This window comes from Pygocentrus nattereri, chromosome 28, assembly GCF_015220715.1.
Source record: "Pygocentrus nattereri isolate fPygNat1 chromosome 28, fPygNat1.pri, whole genome shotgun sequence".
Taxonomy (NCBI): Eukaryota; Metazoa; Chordata; class Actinopteri; order Characiformes; family Serrasalmidae; genus Pygocentrus; species Pygocentrus nattereri.
In genome coordinates, this window is record NC_051238.1 from 21,495,736 (window position 1) to 21,515,227 (window position 19,492).

General features: G+C 42.4%; 1 protein-coding gene across 9 annotated transcripts in view; it reads right to left on the reverse strand.

The window, feature by feature from the left end:
* Nucleotides 1-19,492, reverse strand: part of cux2b (cut-like homeobox 2b) — a 182,679-nt gene that overhangs the window by 39,942 nt on the left and 123,245 nt on the right. For all 9 annotated transcript variants that reach the window (XM_017702803.2, XM_037535856.1, XM_037535851.1 and 6 more), the window contains one exon: nt 15,824-15,902. In XM_017702803.2, the coding sequence (XP_017558292.1) occupies nt 15,824-15,902 (79 nt within the window). The remainder of the gene's footprint in view (nt 1-15,823; nt 15,903-19,492) is intronic.

Below are 19,492 nucleotides of genomic sequence, written 5' to 3' on the forward strand. Positions count from 1 at the left end.
GTGCCAAACAGGTCCATTCACCATTCACGTGTGAGGAGAACGACCGGAGGGTGTTATGATGAATAAGAAGCTGTCAGGGTGACGTTCTCGCACGGTTATTTCGAGCCTTGGCGTGTGCCCATCACCTTTCTCCTTGAGCAGCCAAGCTTGATTGACTTTATCAGAATGACCTTTGTCTGATTATGAATGGAGGAAGAATAAACATTTACAACTGATACAACAACCAGGAGTCAAACGGCAACAAGAGTCAAATTTAACCCTATTATACAGAGTGTCTCGCTTGGAGAATTTGCCAATGTCACCTGTAAACTGGTTTAAATCTGCAGCCAGAAGAATCACAGTGCGCTTGTTCACTTTGGCCAGAATGGAATGGAAGAATTTGCACTTTGTGTGCTATTTTGTTTTCTATCACAGTATAAAAGATGCACAAGGCTTCCGTTATTGCTGGATGTACTTTTGATTATTATTATTAACTGATTTAATAAGAGCGGCGATAAAACAGGACTTACGTGAGAATTATATTCCTATTCATGCGTTTTTTTTTGTAAAAAGCAGTAGTTTGTGAGACAAGCTAAAAAAAAAAAAAAAGATTAATTTTTGACTTTGTTCTATCCTGTTTTTACATATTAATTAAATGCAACAACAACGGGAATTCAGATTGTTTCCAGAGAAACGCAGCTTAAAAGTCAGAGATAGCCATGTTTTTATGTTGGCCTTCAAGATTCGGCTAAAAATCTAATTTACACAATTTCCCGTCAATCCAAACGTAGTTGATCAGCCAAGACTGGTCTCTGAAGTTTGGCTCTTCAGTTTTGCAGTGGAGCTATGAGGCTAACGTAGCAAACAAGCAACTGAAACTTATACCACACCAATTTGCAATATGTAAACTGCATGATATTTAAACTCTGATATTTGCCTGAAACCACACTGAGTTGGTCTCAGATTGACTTGGTTTCCAACACTTATTGCTACCTGAAATGAACAAACAAGGCATAAGACCCCCGTTACTTGTTAGTTACCTGGTTGATCAACAGCAGTAGCAGTAAAGTGAATATGTAATATCGCTTTTCCACCAAACTATCGTTCTAACGGCAGTAATGAAAGTACACAATAATGGTGTGCATCAGCAAGAGGAGGTGTTGTATGAAATGGCCTCCTTTGCCTGTGTTCAGACACCTGCAGACATCATCTACATATCAAAGGCCCCGCTATCTCCACAATGACTCCTCTGCAGCGCTCCACACGATCCAATAACTAACTTTTGTGCATTTGTCCTCTACTCAAATCTAATTAAGAGCCTTTTTTTTTAATAAAAGGCTGCTCCGCGCTCCATGATCCATGATTGCGCCTCTTTGTTCTATAAGCATGATGCAACATCTTCCAACTTCTGGCTCATACTGCATCCATGGGGATGGATGAGTCTCCCCCCGCAGGCCTGCACTGCTGTCCTCAGGGCTGAGGAGGTGAGAGGCAAGCCGGCCCGGCCAAGCAGAGTCTACAGCGGAGCGACGGTGAAGCGGCAGAGGGTGTGGAGGGTGGCACAGCGTGCCAACAGGAGCAGGTGTGTCAGGGCGGTCCGTCTTGGCCCTGTCAGCGCTACACCGTCATTAGCCGGCACGGACGCGGCGGGGGGCAGCGCGCCGTCTCTCAGGGCCCCCGGTAATTACGCTCTGACATAATTAACCCAGCAAGCCCATTAGCCCAGCGCTGGCTAGGAGGAAAAAAAAAAAAAAAAAAAAAGCCCCCGCTATAATTATTTGTTGTGTGCATGCTAATGAGGCCAGCTGTGCACCCATCGTACAACATGAACAAATTAATTTACAAGGCTGTGCTTCAAGGGTCTTTTTTTCTCCTTTTCTTGCTCTTAGACATACTCCAAAAGCACTACCTCCTTTTTTTTAAATATCAAGTGGCCGTTCAAGGTCCAAAAACATCTGCTCTCACCCTTCCGCGGTGAAGTGGATTAGTTCATGCATGGGAATACAGAAAGTTGAGAAGTTTTCTCTTGATACAACTGTATATGATAGCTCAGCTTTCTCTAATGGATGCGGAAGTGGATTGAAGTTCTATCGTTGAGATGAAAAAGCGTGGTTTGATGTGAAACGCTTCATAGTAGAGAAACTATAAACCATTTTATTTACTATCCAAAATGATCAGTGAATCTACACGTTCCTTTTAAATGTAGTTCTTATAATGGGAAAAAAAGGCGTAAATCTGAAAAAAAGATTTGTTTGGGGACTACTTCACTTTCATAATGCCCTGTATGTACCTCTCTGCCATGAACGGATGTGTAGAATATTTATGGCCATTTCAGAGAATAACAACCTGTAACACGGCTTTTAGAGGCATTAAAGAATGCAGGCGTCTGGCTCCTATCACCACCACTGTGAACAATCCTGATGTGGTAAGCATTTCACATGAAACCACTCTGAATGACTTCACTTACATCTTTACAACTGAGACATGCAGAAATGTTCAATATCAGTGGACGTCTCCTTAAATACTCTTTGAATGAAAAGCCATCAATAGTACAATGCAATGGAATCTGTAGGTGCAAAGATACACTACAAGGCACACTATACGACAACGTTTCTTTCCTCTGATTTGCTGCAGTAACAGCCTCTACTCTTCTGGTAATCCTCTCCACTAGATTTTGGAACCACTCCAAACACCACTCCAATTCATCCCAAACGTACTGAATGATGTTTTATCATATCACAGAATTCAGGACTACTCCACAGCTCAATGCTTAGGGGCTTTACACCCTTAGTGGACGCTTGGCACTGAGCATGGTGACCTTAGACTCATGTGCGGCTGCTCCAGATCATCCCTTTCTACTGGGAGTGCTATTCTATGGAGATTACACAAGCTTGTGTGCGCAGCTGAACTCCCATGTTAGCAATGAGTGCACCTTGAAGTAGCTAAAAGGTGAGTCTAAAAACCTTTGAACATATAGTGCCCTTGAAAAGACACAAAAGGATGGCAACAAACAATTTTTGAAAACAAGCTGAGCCCATAATCTGAGCCTTCATTAGAAGGCAGTTATTATCTGTGTAACTGTTACATAAAAGAGCGACAGAGTGGTGCAGAACGAAAACACTGAGAGAAAAACGCTCTGAGAAAAACATTCAAAGTTTAAGCCGTTGTTGCTGCACTATAATCTGAGCTAAGGTACCATGTTGCTATAGCACTGCTGAACGTCAAGCCCTGCAATAAATCAATGGCAGCTCAGATATTTGGAGACATTTCACAAAAGCGAATGTCTGTTATCTAACACGACCGTGGCTGTCCATTCCATTTCTCTGCACCCTGACTCCGAAGCATTTTTGACACAGTTTCTCTGCCTCTCTACGCTGAAATCATCCAGTGCTGAGTTTTCTGTTCTACCTCCCAAATCCCCAAAGCATGGTGTACGCACATCACCTGTACAGCTATGCAGAAAATCTCTTTCAGACTTTTTCATTTATATTTTCCCTCATTTATCTCCTAATTAAGTTGTAGGCAATTCCCAATGTAGTGCATCTCTGTCCAACAGCACCTGTCTACACCTTGAATACACAATCCAAACTATAGCTAAAGCCTTCCACTACTGCTTTAGTTCTGCTCTGCCATTTTTACACATTTTGAAAGAGAATGCCAATTGCTCAACTTTGACTTTGGCCTGGCATAAACTCTGCTTTCGAGCATGAGGGTCTCTGCCATCCCTTCATCACAACGAAAAAGACACCAGTTTTTTTTTTTAACGCTGTTTTTCAGTTTTGTTTAAAAGATTGAAAGTTATTTCTCAGATGCAATATTCAAACTGATGATGAATTGTTGATAAATATATGTCTAGACACGCCATTTTCACAATATTTGTTTGAAACAAGTAGTTTTCATGTAGGAGTAGGAAAACGTGAAACTGGAACCACGATATAATCCCAATGACAACGCTACAGCCAATTAGGTGTGTCTAAATACTTCTATAGACCCCTGAAATCGTGTCATTATTCTATAGTTTGCATCATGTCCAATTAAAGTCTCTGGATCTAAGCTGGATTTGTCTAAACCACTAACAAATGGGATTTCCTAAAATAGACATCATTATGCCCTGGGGTAAACAACATTTTTCCAGACCTAATGTTTTGTCCTTCATACATTTTTCCTCTGAATGTCACTAGATACTCTGATTGACAAGACTGTTAATGAGTCTAATAAAAATTTCGCAACCTCTGAGCAAACCACTGCACACTGAATTGGTAGCCTAAGATTTGCAACCTCACCAAATACACTCAGAGTTTCTAATACAGACATGACACCAACTTTTTATCCATGTTTTTACACTTTTTACATAGTTTTGGTGGCTTCACTGTTTTTCCAACATGTCGGAAAAAAAGAAAACCTTGACTAGGTGTGTTCAAAAATTTGATTGGTTGTGTATTAGTGGCGTACAAAAATCTCAAAACGCCCCGCTTGTATTGTCAGATTTCATTGAGATAAATTGTGAACGCATATTCGATGCTATTATGATACAAGTCAAATACATTTTTTTGGTCTTCAAAGTTTCAAACGTGCATTCAAATGTAAAAAACAAACAAAAAAAAAATTAAAAGATGTCACAGCAAGAGGAGGACATAAAGGCCGGGGGTTGTAAGCTAATGTAAGAATGGAGAAGTTTGCAGTCAACACCACTGCACTAAATGATGAGATGTCACTGACTGACTTAAAATGCCTCCTATACAAAACACTGCAGTACCACTGAAAGAAAAAAGAAATTGACAAGGAGAAAAATAAAAAGAGCACCGAGAGGCACAGGATCCAGTTGGGATTCAAAGCTGAACGAGTTAGGCCTGGACCTCATTAATGCAGCAACGTACCCAACACTGTCCAGTCACAGACAGCACGATGCATATTCAAACCCAACTCTTGCACTGCTCTTCCAAGCGTGCCACGCCGGGGCCAAGATATTTCTTGACTTCTGCTTTTGACAAAACATCCCGATTCATTCCGCCGACGTTCATTATCATAAACGCTTTTTCGCAACACTACCCGGAACAAAATGTGACATCTTAAACGTTTGCGCGAAATACACAAAGGAGGTGATTCTTTTGTTCCATTTATTTGGAGTGCTTTCGCTCCGTGCACTTGATATTCAGTGAGTATATTAAATCGCTTTGCCATCGCCTTGATGTAGAAGAGGAGAGGGCGAGTGTGCGCCAGAGAGAGAGAGCAAAAGAGATGTGTCTGTTTCTATGGCTGCGTGCGCTGAAAGACAAACTTTCTCATAAAGCCTTTTGTTACCCCAGCAGACTGAAGGACAGAGTCAGGCTTACATCAATAAGCATCACCTGTGAAACAGTCTTGAAAGAGACGCACTGTCACAGCTGCGTGGGATATGACTGGAGATGTGCTATTTCAATAAAGAAAAGCCGAAGGATAAAGAGGAGACGCGAGCGAACGGCAAGGGCGAGCGAGAGCAAGTGGTTCTTTTGAACTGCAGTCGGCATGTTACATGAAGGCCACCGCCAAGATGAAACTCAGTGTGTCTTAGAGGTCACAGTAAAATGAGGCCTGCTGCAAGAAGTGACTTTGTTGTGAGAGCCTGTTAATGATATCGCAATCGCGGCTCACCATTCAGGGGGCTGCAGAAGGGTACCTGCAATTCAAGTCATTTCTTTGGTAACTAAGGATGCGGCATGTCTTAAGTGTTCTGTTTTCATGTAAGCCATGCTCTGTATGTTCAAGTAAGACTGGGACTGCGCTCTTTGACCATTCAATACCTCTGGGATGAGCTGGAGCGGCATTTGTGATCCAAGACTAGCCAACATCAGTTCCTGACCTCAGTAATGTCCTTTGGCTAAAAGCAATCAAACTGTCACAGTAATGGTCCAATATTTAATGTAAGGCCTTCCCAGAAAAGTAGAAGCTGTTCCTCAAGCAAATGGGGGAAAACCTCTCTATTAATACCCTTTATTTCAGAGGAAACAGTGAGCAGGTCTACATATTTTATTTTAGAAGAAATTATATACTATATTCAGTTAGGTTTCCCCAAACTTTTGACAGGCACAGCTTGCCAAAACTGCCTAAAATCACATTCATGTAAACAAGACTCCTGAAGTCTCGGCAAAGGTTTAACCCAAACACAAACTTGCACATGTATCCAGGCAGATACCACTTGTATGAACATTTCCTCTCTTACTGAATCTGCGTACACACACACGCACACACACAGTTCAGTACAGCCCCTGTGGGAGTTTCTACCTCCATAGGGATCCATTGGCTGGGCCGGCACTTTTATGAACATAATGCATTATTAAGCACCTCAAACATCTCCTGGGCCTTTTGTTTATTACTGCTCTTATTAATCACTAGCACATAAACTCCACCCATTCAGAGAGCCCTCATTCTCAATTCATTCTCCAGTCCCTGTTCCTGCTACATCACTGCACATGCCTAAACGCAAAAAAAAAATTATATATAAAAAAATAATAATAAAAAACCAACATTCAGGTCTTTGAATTTCATTTGTTCTATGATGAAATATCCTTTTAAAAAGCCCAATTATGAGAAAAATAATGCCTGGAAAAACCTGGAAAAACTGATGAAACGGGTGGCCATTAGCAAGCAGCGTCCCAAAAGACAAGCCTTGCCTTTGAAATATGAAAAAGGCAGAAGCTGCAAAAGCAGAATTATTTAGGTGGAAAAGGTACAATTAAATACTTTTTGATGTTTTCAACTAGCCCTAGTTAACTTTTGTTTTAAGTTGTACTGATACAAAACCGGTGTGTCAAGTTGGTCCCTCATCACTGCCATAGAAAGGCCTCGATTTGATAACTGTCTCAGAGTTATCAAATCTCATGACAAATCAAATAATCGGGGTGTACTCGTAAGTAGGCCTTCTTGATGTCTGATCTAATAAAACGAAAATCAAATTCAACTTCACCTGCTGAACCCATCGGCAGTTCCGTTGGCCACCACTAGCCAGCAGTGTAACACAGGCATTGGTGATTCGGTGCCCTGTCCACGTTCAAGGCTCTAAATAAGAGCAGCTGGGTCTCAGACCAGCGGCTAAACTTGTCTCAAAGTAGCTCACTCCTGTAAAACTTAGCCCTTACTACTCCTGTCTGTCTTGGTGCAGTCGTTTCCTGTGTAGCCAAAGCTCTCGACTGACATGAAAAGAGCAACAGAGAGCTGCGGGGAGTGAGAGAGAGAGAGAGAGAGAGAGAGAGAGAGAGAGAGACAGCAAGAGCGAGTGCCTCGCGGGGATGGAGAAGCATAACAACGCAGGGAAAGACAGAGCCAACACCTGCAGTTCCTGTCTTACGGCTACGCCCCCGGCAACGGCCCAGACGGCCCTCTCCAGGTGAGGCAGCTACAAAAGACACCTTTCCTGCACCGCTTTGAGTGACAGACTCTCTCTATCTCTCTCGTTCTCACTCTCTGCCTCTCTGACAACAAGGGAAGAAGGGGAAGGAGGGTGGAGGGGTGCTCCTCAGGAGATTCTAATTTGACTTCTCTCCTCTTTACTCTGATAAGGAGGCGGAAAAGCGGGAGCCGAAAATGGAAGGCAGCCATATGACTGCGGGGCACAGCTATGGCGGCAGTGAAAAGAACACATAACCGAGGGCTGTGTTATATACGGCAATACTCCCAGGGATGGCTGTCGGGACTGGAGGCAGGAAGAGAAGTGCGGTGGTACGGTCTGTCAGCAACAGTCGGAGAGCAGGGACGCTCCCAAAAACACTACAGAGGACCACTGAACTGCTTGTATTTAGAAAATAAACAATAGGTCACACCTTACCACCGCGCTCTATACGATGTATAGAGTCTCATCAGAGAAACCTGTATTGGTGATAACTAACAAAGAGAAACACAAGCCCAATTCACTCACAGAGAGAGGGCAAGTTCTCAGTACTCAGTATTTGCTTGCCTTGAAATGTCTTTTATGTGCATTTCCATAACATACTGTGAATCCCTCCCCTACTGTTTTCTCTTTGACGCACACACTCTGGCACACACACATTTTTATGTTCTGTACATCTGTTTTACAGTTGTATTTTGTAATTATACTCAGTTGAGCGATTGGGGATTAAATAATTGCTGACAAAACAGGAAAAAAAGCGAGAAAAAAACATGAGAGAATGGAAATGGGGAGCCATCACAGAGTGGCAGATTTCTGTTGACATCAGCCACAGAGTGGGGTGTAGGGGGAGAGAGAGAGAGATTAGTGTGTAGACAGTAAAGAAAGCATCAGCACTTCCAGCTGTCCTCCTCTTCCAGTAAGGAAAGAAAGAACCTGCTCTTTGTAGATAAACAGACGAGCGGCATGCTTCCTATGAACTTCGTCAATACCTTACAAGCGATGAACTGGTGCAGGCAGCAGAGATCTTACGACACTACTCTAACCTTATTTAAAGGAGACTTGCCCGAGACCACACACAGCCACTCTTTTCTGACCCAAAATGTGAACACATGCAAAAAATGTCAACACTTATAAACACTTTATTTTGATTGTCCAATGTAGATGCATATATTCAACTAACCATCTGTTAAATTCAACTTAAACTTCCACCCTTAACTTTGTCACAGTCCTAACCCCAATGATGTTAAGAATCATCTGATAGGGAAGATCTGCTTTTCGAAATTTGAACGCTAGTCCTATGCAGTTTCACAGATTTGTATCACGGAAACCTAGGAAGAAGTTCACAACAGACCTGTAGATGACTCCAAAATGACTAAGAAAACTACATCAACAAAAATGTAGTTATAATAACCAAAAACATCAAGAATGCCCCTTGTATTTTAAAAGTGATGATCAAATCTTACTGCGATGGACTGGCCAGGGTGTATCCTGCCTTCCGCCCAATGACAGCTGGGATAGGCTCCAGCAACACCACCACCCCCCACAACCCCCCACCCCACCCCACCCCCCATGACCCAGAAAGATAAGCAGTTTACACGATGTGTGTGTGATCAAATCTTAACCTCTTAAAAGCTCCAGAGTGACGCACCTATCTAAGCATTGGCCTTTTGTGAGGACATCACGAGTTTGATCCCTTGTAATGCTACAGCCATCCGTGGCTGGGAGTCCAAGACAGCACAACTGGCCCTGCTCTCTCTGGGTGGGTAGGATGCCCCCCATCTCCCCACATCACTCAGCAAGGTGCTAGTCAGTGCAGGTGTCTGGTAACTGATGTAAAAGAACTCTGAGTGCGTTCAGATGTCCACTGACGTTGTGTTGGCGGCAGTTCGAAAAGCTGTTGTGGTGCTTCACAGGTCTCGGAGGAAGCCTGTGCTAGCTTTCGCCCCCTTAGTGCTGGTGGTATTGTGTACTGGGGGAGTCCTAACTAGTGGGTGGAACTGGATATGTCTAAATTAGGAAGACAATTGGGAAAAAATACTTAACCCTTTAAAATCCCACGCATATTACATACTAAGACTTACCATTCGGTAACTACAGGGATTCCTATGCAAACTGGTGAAGCTACTTATAGGATATAGAATTTGGTAATAAAACTTTGGGCCCGAACCAGTTAAGGGTTTAAAACATACATATTAATTACTTCTAACAGATAATGAAAAGTATGCTATCATTTAATAATATTCTTCTTTTTCTTTAAATACTTAAAACATGGAAACATAGCTTGCAGGTTCAGGTGTGGACATGTTTGGGTTAGGGCTCATAAAGCACACTTTATGACAAATCATAGCTCAAAAGCCAAGCCAAAACCTGTTTGCTTTTGTTGAATTGTTTCTTACAGTTCTTTGTTTGAAGGTGATTGTGATGACTAAGCACAATAAAAACACCTTGTTTGCTCTTGTCTGCCACATTTTGTGGGAAGGAACTGTAACGGGAACTTTGTCACACTAATACCAAAACCTGAGATTCTGCAGAATGACACAGCTAATCTACTCCCTTGTGCAGCTGCAGGAGTGACACCACCAGGCTCTCATTGGCCTGTGATGTTAGCAACAGGATATGTTCACAAGGATTACTGATACACAAGCTGAAGACTAAGCCATGCTGAAGAGCCACTTATCCTTTTCCTCTCTCTGGGCTGCCCTGGTCCTCCTCCACAAACTCTATCCATCTCCCTGGCTAGGATGATACCTCAAGAGGACCCCGTACAATGACAATAACAAAAACCATGGTACAGTGGGCTGGCCTAACCTGGAGAAGTACAGGCAGTGCCTTCTTTCTTGAGCACGGAGGTGAGAGACAGACCCTGCAAGGTGTGTTTGAGGTTATTGAGGGACTGTCACTGTAGCCATTCATCAAATGGAATGGCACATTAGGTCCCCTGCACTTGCAAGCACTGTGGATAAGAACATCTACTGCAGGTACCAGGACCTGTGCCACAAACACCTGAACAGACCTTCCTTATCTGGCGTGCACCTATTTCTGTCCCCGTACCAATGCATATTCAGTTTACTCCTCATTGGCAATTCCCTCCTTTCTCCTGTCCTCTCTTCTACCCAGAGTGCCCCAGCTGAGCCAATGAACATTGGAGTGGGATCTAGAGAAATCTGGAGGGGCTGCAGAACTGGGGCATTTTGGACATAAGTACTCTGAAATGGAGATAGACCAAGATCTCCAAATCTCCATGCTCTACCCAGCCTCTTCTAACCTGGATAAGACCTATTGAGTACTGGGGTCAGGACACAAGGGAATATTGAACAGGACTTTGTGAATTTAGATTGTGCCCAGACCTTGATTAAGCTGAAGAACTGGAAAAGGCTTGGAAAGTGAGGTATGAGGTGTATCAATGGTGACATCCGTTGAAAGTGGTAAGAGTGTAAGAGACAAAAACAGTCAAAAGTGATGTCCAAGTGGAGGTTAGCCCTCAACTGTTCCTTCTAGTAATTATGGGGATGAATTAACTGGGGTTCACACAGCTGACAACAGATACAGGGTTAAGCAGTTATACTGGCTAAGTAATAGAGTTATTTCAAGTGGTGTGAGGTTTGTGTGAGCCTGGCAGGGGACGCATTTCCAAGTGCGTTGCAAGGTTGTGACAGAAGGGAGGGTCTGAGGGCCTTGCTTTGTTTGATGAGACCCTCCTTCCATTCCCAATCGTGTCTGGTGAGAAGTGATCAATCCATTCAGACTGAAGTAGTCTTAACCTTCCTGCATTTTTCCATTACTACAAATAAGTTACATAGAATGGGATTTTCAAGTGCAAGAAATAACGACATAGCTGCTTTAAAATGTCAAAGCACATTGTGCTCTGCCATGTGGCTCTTCACAAGCCCATGGCAGGTCCATGGACTATTTTTATTGGTCAGGCATCCGCAGAGATATGTGCTGGAACATGATGTGGTAGAGGTATATGTTGGATGTATCAGCTAGTGACTCATTTGGGGCCACCTAGGAAAATTAAGGTTCAGAATTTGAGAGCAAGTCCATGTCCACACACTAGGTCACAACACTTTGGATTGTCAAGATCTTGGATCAATTAGGCGCCGCTTGCTTTTATTCAACACTGAATTTGACCTTGGGCTATTTCGTTGTTGCCAGCTCAAGATGAAATGGCCTTCCACACTCCCCTCAGGTTACACCCTTCATTTTAGGCTCTTTGGTCAGCAACTGTTACTGCTATGATGGGACCAATGGACCACTGCTGCTTGCTTGGCTGACAGTATCAATCTTGGTAATGATGAGCTTTGCCACACACAATAAGCATTTTTTGTATTGCATTTTTCCCAGGTTCAGAGGACAGTCTTGTGCTGTACATTATCAGGATGCTCTCTGCATATGTGTCCAAGAAGAGCATCATGGAAAAAAGAATGGTATTACCATTTAGGCCACCCTTTCCTTTGTTTTTACCATACCTCTGAGGTAACTACACTGCACAAACGATACCAAACAGACTCGCCTTAAAGAGCTTTAGTGGTGGACCTCTCCTGATTGGTAGGGGTACTCAGGAGTTGGGCAGTGGAGGTACAGACATGTGGCACCAGGAGGACAGTCTGTTGAAGCATATGGGTGCAGGAAGAAAACCTGGATTAGGTGTAAACTACAGAAACTGGACAAAGCCTAAAATAACCAAATAGAACTGTAAATAAAAGCACAGCGTTAGCTACCAGCTTTTTGTCACCATTCACCCGATTAAGTCAGCTAACTTGTCATAGCTGGTCTCTGGGCCAAGCTGATGACTTGGGTTAACTGACTCTAGTACACCTGTGCTCTCATTCTGTGAGTTGCCAGCCACTTTATCTGTTCTACTGAAATAATGTGCAAGCTATTGTAAGCTATTTCATTTCTTTTGGTCAGTAATATTTAGCCACTGTGTAAGCACAAATTTACAAAACTTCTATCTGTGGGTGTACAGTTTAATTCTTGGTAGCTACAGTTCAGTTTCAAATTATCAGGATATGAATACATGTCACTTACATTTTAATTAGCACTTGAAACATATTGAATAGTTCCATGGAAACAGATCACTGAACCTGCACAGCAGCAGAATGAAGAGCAGCACAGCTGGGATTAGGTGATGTTCCAAAGGTCAGACTGATGGAGGAAGGCCAGAAACTGAAAGGTAAAATTAACTAGTAATGTTACTGTTTTACAAATATTGCTGCTATACCGTATATCTGCTGTTTGCACAGCACACACGGCATCAAGTTAAGCTCTGATGTGGGCATGATTAAGGCCACGATCAAGGGTTCATGAGGCCCATGTGACCCTTATTTCCCTGATCTCATTTATACCCATAGTGAGTGTTTGAGTTGTTAATGTGCAGATGTGAGCTGAGGGTGAACATGAGAACCTGATTTATTATGTTTTTATTTTATTTTATTCTTATACTTCTTCACTTGTTTCTGCTGCATTCTCTTGGGAAGAACTGCAAATGCCACCAGCGATACCTTTCTGCGTTTTCGTGTATATAGTTGTAAAAGTTACATATGCATTGAATTACTGTGAAGAAAATATATATTTCTAACACGAAAAATGATTCCAAACTGTGTAAATATGTGACTGGTTTCAGGTCTGTTGCACTGAGAGTAACAGAGCTTTCAAACTAAGCAAGAACAGCGTTGGCCTTTGAGGTTTTATTGACAGAGGAGAGAGAGGAGACCTCTCAGGTGAAATAAAAGAGGGGAAGAAGAACTTCTGCTGAAGAATAGTAATAACTGCATTAAGATTAACGAGCTGGGCGTGTAAAGAATAATTGGGTCTGTCAGTGGATTAAAAATACATGAGGTCGACCGTTTGTTGCTGCAAAAGCCAACAACGTGTGTGTCTGCGTGCATGTGTGTGTGCGCCTACATGTGCACGTGCGGTTTGGAGAAAAGTGCACACTATGGGGACTAAAGCCAGGTTACTGTCCTTTAACGCACCTGGAGCAGTCCATTTCCCACAAGCAGTGGGGGTGTGTGTATGTATGGAGGGGGTGACCTTGCACAGAGCCAGAAAACAGCACTGATAAATAGGCTGTGGTAGACAACAGGCTCACCTCGCAGATGGCGGGTTCCGTCAGGGGTCGATACAGATGAAAAGATGCCTCTAGTCGTTGGGACAGCACTCTGGCAGGTCGGGTGCTAGGTTAGGCTCTCATCACACGGCCTCGTTCACGTCTGAGCCTCAAGGCTTACGGCCATTTGCATGGCTCTTTGAAGTGGAGACCTTGGCCTCTGTTTGCATGGAGTCCTCCTCTGTACTGTACACAAGCTACACTAAGCTCAGAGTGTCCTTTAGTGGAAAGTGGAGCAGCCACGGCAACTGCAAGTTTTGGGAGTTCATGAATAGTAACTTTTAAGTTGTTCAGAAGTGAAGTGGGGGCTCTATAGCAGATCTAAGGCACCAGTGTATAACATATTCCTCTATGTTCTCACAAAGCAGCTACGAACAGGCAAAGAAACACTGAAAGAAATCAAGACTCAAAAAGGAGAATCCGTCCTTCTCTGGGTGACACTGGACAATGGAACCATTATTACCAGCAAATCAAAAACACTGCCATTTTTCCTACGCAATCAAAAGGAGCTATACATTAATCCAACTCAGTATGGTCCATAATCATAATCATACATAAATATGCATGATGAGTACCTTCAATTAATTTCTTCCTAGAGCACAAATGATGTATCAGTTGGCTGATAAAACAGGCCAATACGACCCACTGTCATTCAAAAAATGGTTGCAGCACTGAGCTCACAATCTGCTTCACCTTGGGTGACCACCAGGGAGCCCTATATGAGGCACCCTCCTGTTTAATTACACGACACCAATTCAGACTGAACTTAAATTTAAACACAAAACAACATCATACTTAAATGTATATGAAGTATATGTGAAAAGTAAAATGTAAAATATATCACACACAGCTCTCTGCAAAGAAAACATGTTCTAACAAAAACAAAAAGAAGGCTTTTTCTATGAAAACATTGCTGAAAAATAAGAAAAATCAGAAATCACTGGAAACCCCACCCTTAGTGCAACGATATTTTCTTCTTACATTCGTTTTTGCTCTTTATTTGGATTTAAGAAGCCTTACCATTGAATTTAGTCATTTTTGACCATCCACAGCTGATCATTAAAGTCAGTATTCATGCCAATTCTCTCAAATCCTATTTCTTACATACCTAAAATCGTAGAGCTATTATTTCTTTTATGGTTCATAATGCTTAATCAAGTACTACTCAGCGCCCCAATAGCTGTATTTAAGGTGACCAGTTAAGGCGATGACTAACCCAGGATCACCTGATTTAATCCAAAACCCAAAATCAACCAGTTTTCGTTCTTCATATCAAAAAAACACAACATTAATCCTAAAACTTTAGAACATCCGTTTTTTTGCAAAATATGCAAAAAGGCCTTTTGCCATTTCTAATTTATTTTCAATGCAGCACAGCAATTAAAGCTATCTTGCGTCATCCGCCGACCTCAACACTTGCTTCCTGCAGTTTATTTTTATTCTGCAAATGTAACACTGCAACACAAATGATTTACGAGGGCTCTTGTACGTGTCTTGTTCAAGAAGCTGGGTGCTGGCCTCCCAGAGAGTGCCCTGTTAAGTCAAAATGCCATGAAAAATGCCTTTTGTTGAGGCCAAAAATACAGCCGCCAGAACGCGCTCGCTCGCTCTCCCTATTACCGTGGCCCCTTGATAAGCAGAGGGATAGGTCAGAGACTTGAGCAGAATAAGTCTTCAAAGAGCGACACTTCTTATAAAAGAAATCGCTTCATTTCGAGCGTGCGGCGCAATCTGGAGCGGGGCGCATCAAGGAGACCTTTAAAAGTCAGCCATTCTATCACCATCTCTTTGGCAGCGGTTTCCATCACCTATTCACTGAATCTGTAAACAGTAGGTTCTGGTCTTGTCATCGGCCGTTGTGACGCCCTCATCTGCTTTCCAACCCCGCTTTGTCTCCCTCTTCTCTCACCTTCCCAGGTTTATTCTGTCCTTTCTCTTCCTTGCCTGTCCTGCCTTGTGCACACACGCAATTTCATGCTCTTCCCATGTCTTTTCCATTCTTGCTCTCGTTCTCTTTCCCCAGTGACCTCATCAGGTGGAGGCCTCTACATCCCCCAGCTGGGCTTTAATTAGTCCACTGCAATCAAACAGGGCCCAAGTCGGAAGCGGCAGACCTGGCAAAGGACTAACGAGTTTGACTCCTCCGTCCACACAGCGGAGCCGGCATGTGGACTCACTGCTCTCACATCTCCACATGTAGAACTGATGGACTATTCAGTATGAAGAGTGATGCTTTTGCTCGGGTCTCGTCTTACTGGGTCACCAGTATTAGTGTCGGTCTAATAAGCATGTACGAGGAGTGATGTCCATCTGGGGTAATGCTAATGTTTGTGTGTGTGTGTGTGAGTATGTGCAGGTGTGTGACTCACCTGGGGCTTCAATCAGCTGTTTGTAAACTCCCAGAAATGCAGACTCTGCCTCCTTACTGCGCTGGCTCAAAGCAACCACCTGCAACACAGAGAGATGAGGTCACTTAAGAATCTAGAGAACAGGGCTAAAGCACGTGGCTCTGGTCTCATACTTTTTTCCATTGTCCAGGACATGTCTTGGACCTGACCACTGGTGTTGCCAAATTTATTTTCCTGTCTCAACTACCGTTAAAAAATATATTCACCAGTGCCCTGACTCATACTCAAGCACCTCAGGGGTTAAACTAAAGCCAAACTTTGGAGCTGAGCTTCACCTTTGGTTCATCTCAACGGCAAACAGAGCTGAGCTGCGCTGTTATAATTTGATGGAAATGTAAATAGTTTCATGTAAAATCAGTTAAATCCTCAAACTATGTGTTAAACCACATTGAGAAATTTCCTCTACACAGTAATACACTCTCTCCCACCCGTCAACATTTTTTGGTGCTGCACGTTTAAGTCCTGGCCACAACATTCTGAGGTTCACAACCATGTAGGTATTCATGGTTTCATTCCTGCTGTTTATTGATGTATTAACTTGGCTTGCTAAATACATTTGTTTCAATCTATTTCATCAGCTAGCCTAGATTACTTGTTCATTTATACGCGCTATTTGTTTTTAAAGTTATTTAAAGCATTTTGCCGCACATCTAGCCAAGTTTGCAGAGCCAGATACAGATGCCTGACTAAGGAAGCTAAATCAAACATGTGTTCTTATTTTAGAACAGCTGCATCTAAAGGGGATTTTACAAAATTTGACTAGATCGACTAGATGTTTTTGTTGTCTTAGTCAATAATAAGTGCCATGTGCAAATGCTTTGGCACATTTTTTATTTCTTTCCCCTCAATAATGTTAGACTTGGCAAATTAATAGTGCATTAAAATAATCAGAAAACAATTCATACTCAAAATCAATGGAACTTATCATCTGACCAGGGGTGTGCAAACTTTTGGATAGACTGTACAATGTAGACTGAAATGTACTAAACTGCACACTAAAAGGAATTTTAATGTTGTTGTTTTTTTAATAGTCCACATTGACTGGGAATAAAACTATAAATAAAACACTGTAATCATCTAATTATATTAATTGTCAAGGTATCCACCGGAAGATTTGATCACGCATTCTGAATGCCGCTTTCATTGTAAGGTCATTATAAGGGTGACAAGGTCACCTTGATGTGTCAGAGTCCAGATAATCTGCCCTCTAAATTGACGGTGAAGGACTTCGTTGCATGGTGCGAGCGGAACCACCTACAGATCAATGTGACAAAGACAAAGGCACTGGTGACCCCTGTGTCCATCAGGGGGGTCAGTGTGGACACTGTAGAGGATTACAGATATCTGGGTGTGTATATTGACAATAAACTGGACTGGGCTAAGAACACTGACGCCCTCTACAGGAAGGGCCACGGTCGTCTCTATTTTCTGAGGCGCCTGAGGTCCTTCAACATCTGCTGGACTATGCTCAGGATCTTGTATGAGTCTGTGGTGATGAGTGCTATCCTCTATGCTGTTGCATGCTGGGGAAGCAGGCTGAGGGTGGCAGATGCCAACAGACTGAACAAACTGATCCACAGGGCCGGTGATGTTGTGGGTGTGGAGCTGGACTCTCTGACGGCCGTGTCGGAGAGGCGGACGCTGTCTAAGCTGCAGGCCATTATGGACAATGGCTCCCCCCCACTCTACAACACGGTGATGAGACACAGGAGCTCATTCAGTGCCAGACTCATTCCACCGAAATGATCAACAGAGCGCCACAGGAGGTCATTCTTACCTGTGGCCATCAAACTCTATAACTCCTCCTTCAGTGTGTGACTCACAAAGTGTGGTTCATCTGTGCAAAACTCAATACCTAACAGTTCATATGTGTAATAATAATAATAATAATAATAGTGTGCAATACCTCAGATAACTCAGGTACAATAAATTGAGCTGCCTTTTACTAGATGTTTAATATTTATTATCACAGTCACCGCCACTTTACTGTATTCATAAGAACTTAAATCTCAGAAATTGAAAATTTCTCATTGTTTTAAATTATTAAAGTGTTTATTCTTTTACATAAATGGTTGCAACTGTAACAAATGCAATTTCCCTCTGGGATCAATAAAGGATTCTGATTCTGAAGTCAACTGCCTGTTTTAAAATTCTGGCACCCATCGCATCCCATGAAGAGAAACGTGGTGGCATTTTCTGGAATAGTTAATCCTAGTAGTCTGACTAGCTTAGCCACTTCGCCAAAATCAAGCCAAAAAACAAGCAACTCTACACGCTTCTTGCTGTTGGTTTTTACTTTGCTATCCGCACCTTTGTGGTGCAAAATCTCGTAGGCTTAAAGTTTTAAAAAGCTTTAACTAGTGCTTAAAATTCTGATTTTACATTTTTCTTCCTAGCTGTTTAACTTCGTTACACTGTGTAGGGTGTGTGGACAGCTTTCTGCACATCAAACTAAATTAAAAAATTACTTGTAAAGTACTTTTTAAAATAATTAAAATAAATTTTATATTAAAATTTTCATTTCATATTAACCCTGCGATGGACTGGCGACCTGTTGGTGTATCCGGCCTTCATCCCAATGACCACTGGGATAGGCTCCAGCACCCCCCTGCGACCCTGAGGGAGAAGCGGCTTAGAAAATGGATGGATGGATGGATTTCATATTAAAATAATTTTATATGTGTATCTTTTTGGTTTTATACATTACTGACATTACATAATTGCAGCCAGTTAGTTTAGTTAGCTAGTTTATTTGCATTTTTATTAGATAAGGCCAAGTGTATCATAAATTTTCCACCAGTTTCAGCTGCAAATCATTTGCATTCCGTCTATCTATTATATACAAAACTGACTTACAAGCCTAAATGTGCAGTTTAAAGCTCCTTTGTACACAGGCATTTGAGGAAGGGTGGTGCAGAATGTGGGGAATCGCACCGAAAATGGGTGTAAACATAAGTGTGGCTCATTATATATTGTGCTCCATTTACTGAAGTTTGGGCTACTAGTGGTGGCCAGTTGTGTGGATTTTTCCCGTCTTTTAAAATCAGACGTACGCTTCTGGAAATGTGTCAAATGTGAGTTGTTGGGAGACTCCCTTTAACAATGACAGGAAACACAGCAGCTAGACTGTTACATTTAACAGAATAGCACTACTTAAACTGTCAGAACAAGCTGCAACAAAATGCCCTCAGAGTTCACGCTGAGATGCACCTCTGCGGCTTGTTCAGATGAGAAAGAACTTCATCTATTCACATGCCTATTTCTCTGTCACCGAGCCACTATTTTAGCTTTCAATGCCCTGCGTGTACCTCTCCGCCAAACATGGATTTAAAAAATACGTTTTAGAACAAAAGTCTATCTCAAAACTACCATAAAACAATGCCTCATCCACCAGGCAGTGCGGTCACGTCCGTATCATGTAATATCTTTCTGTGAGGTAGCTTTGAGGGGCATTAAACTAATCAGGCGTCTGGTTCTCATCACCACCTATTGTGAATGTTTCTGATTCTGTGAGTTTCTCTAAAACGGCGCATTTAATGTCAAGCCGCTCTGAATGACTTACATCTTAACTATTTTATTATACGGAAAGCGTGAAAAATCTGTGGCATTCCTCTTTAATAGGTGGTCCTG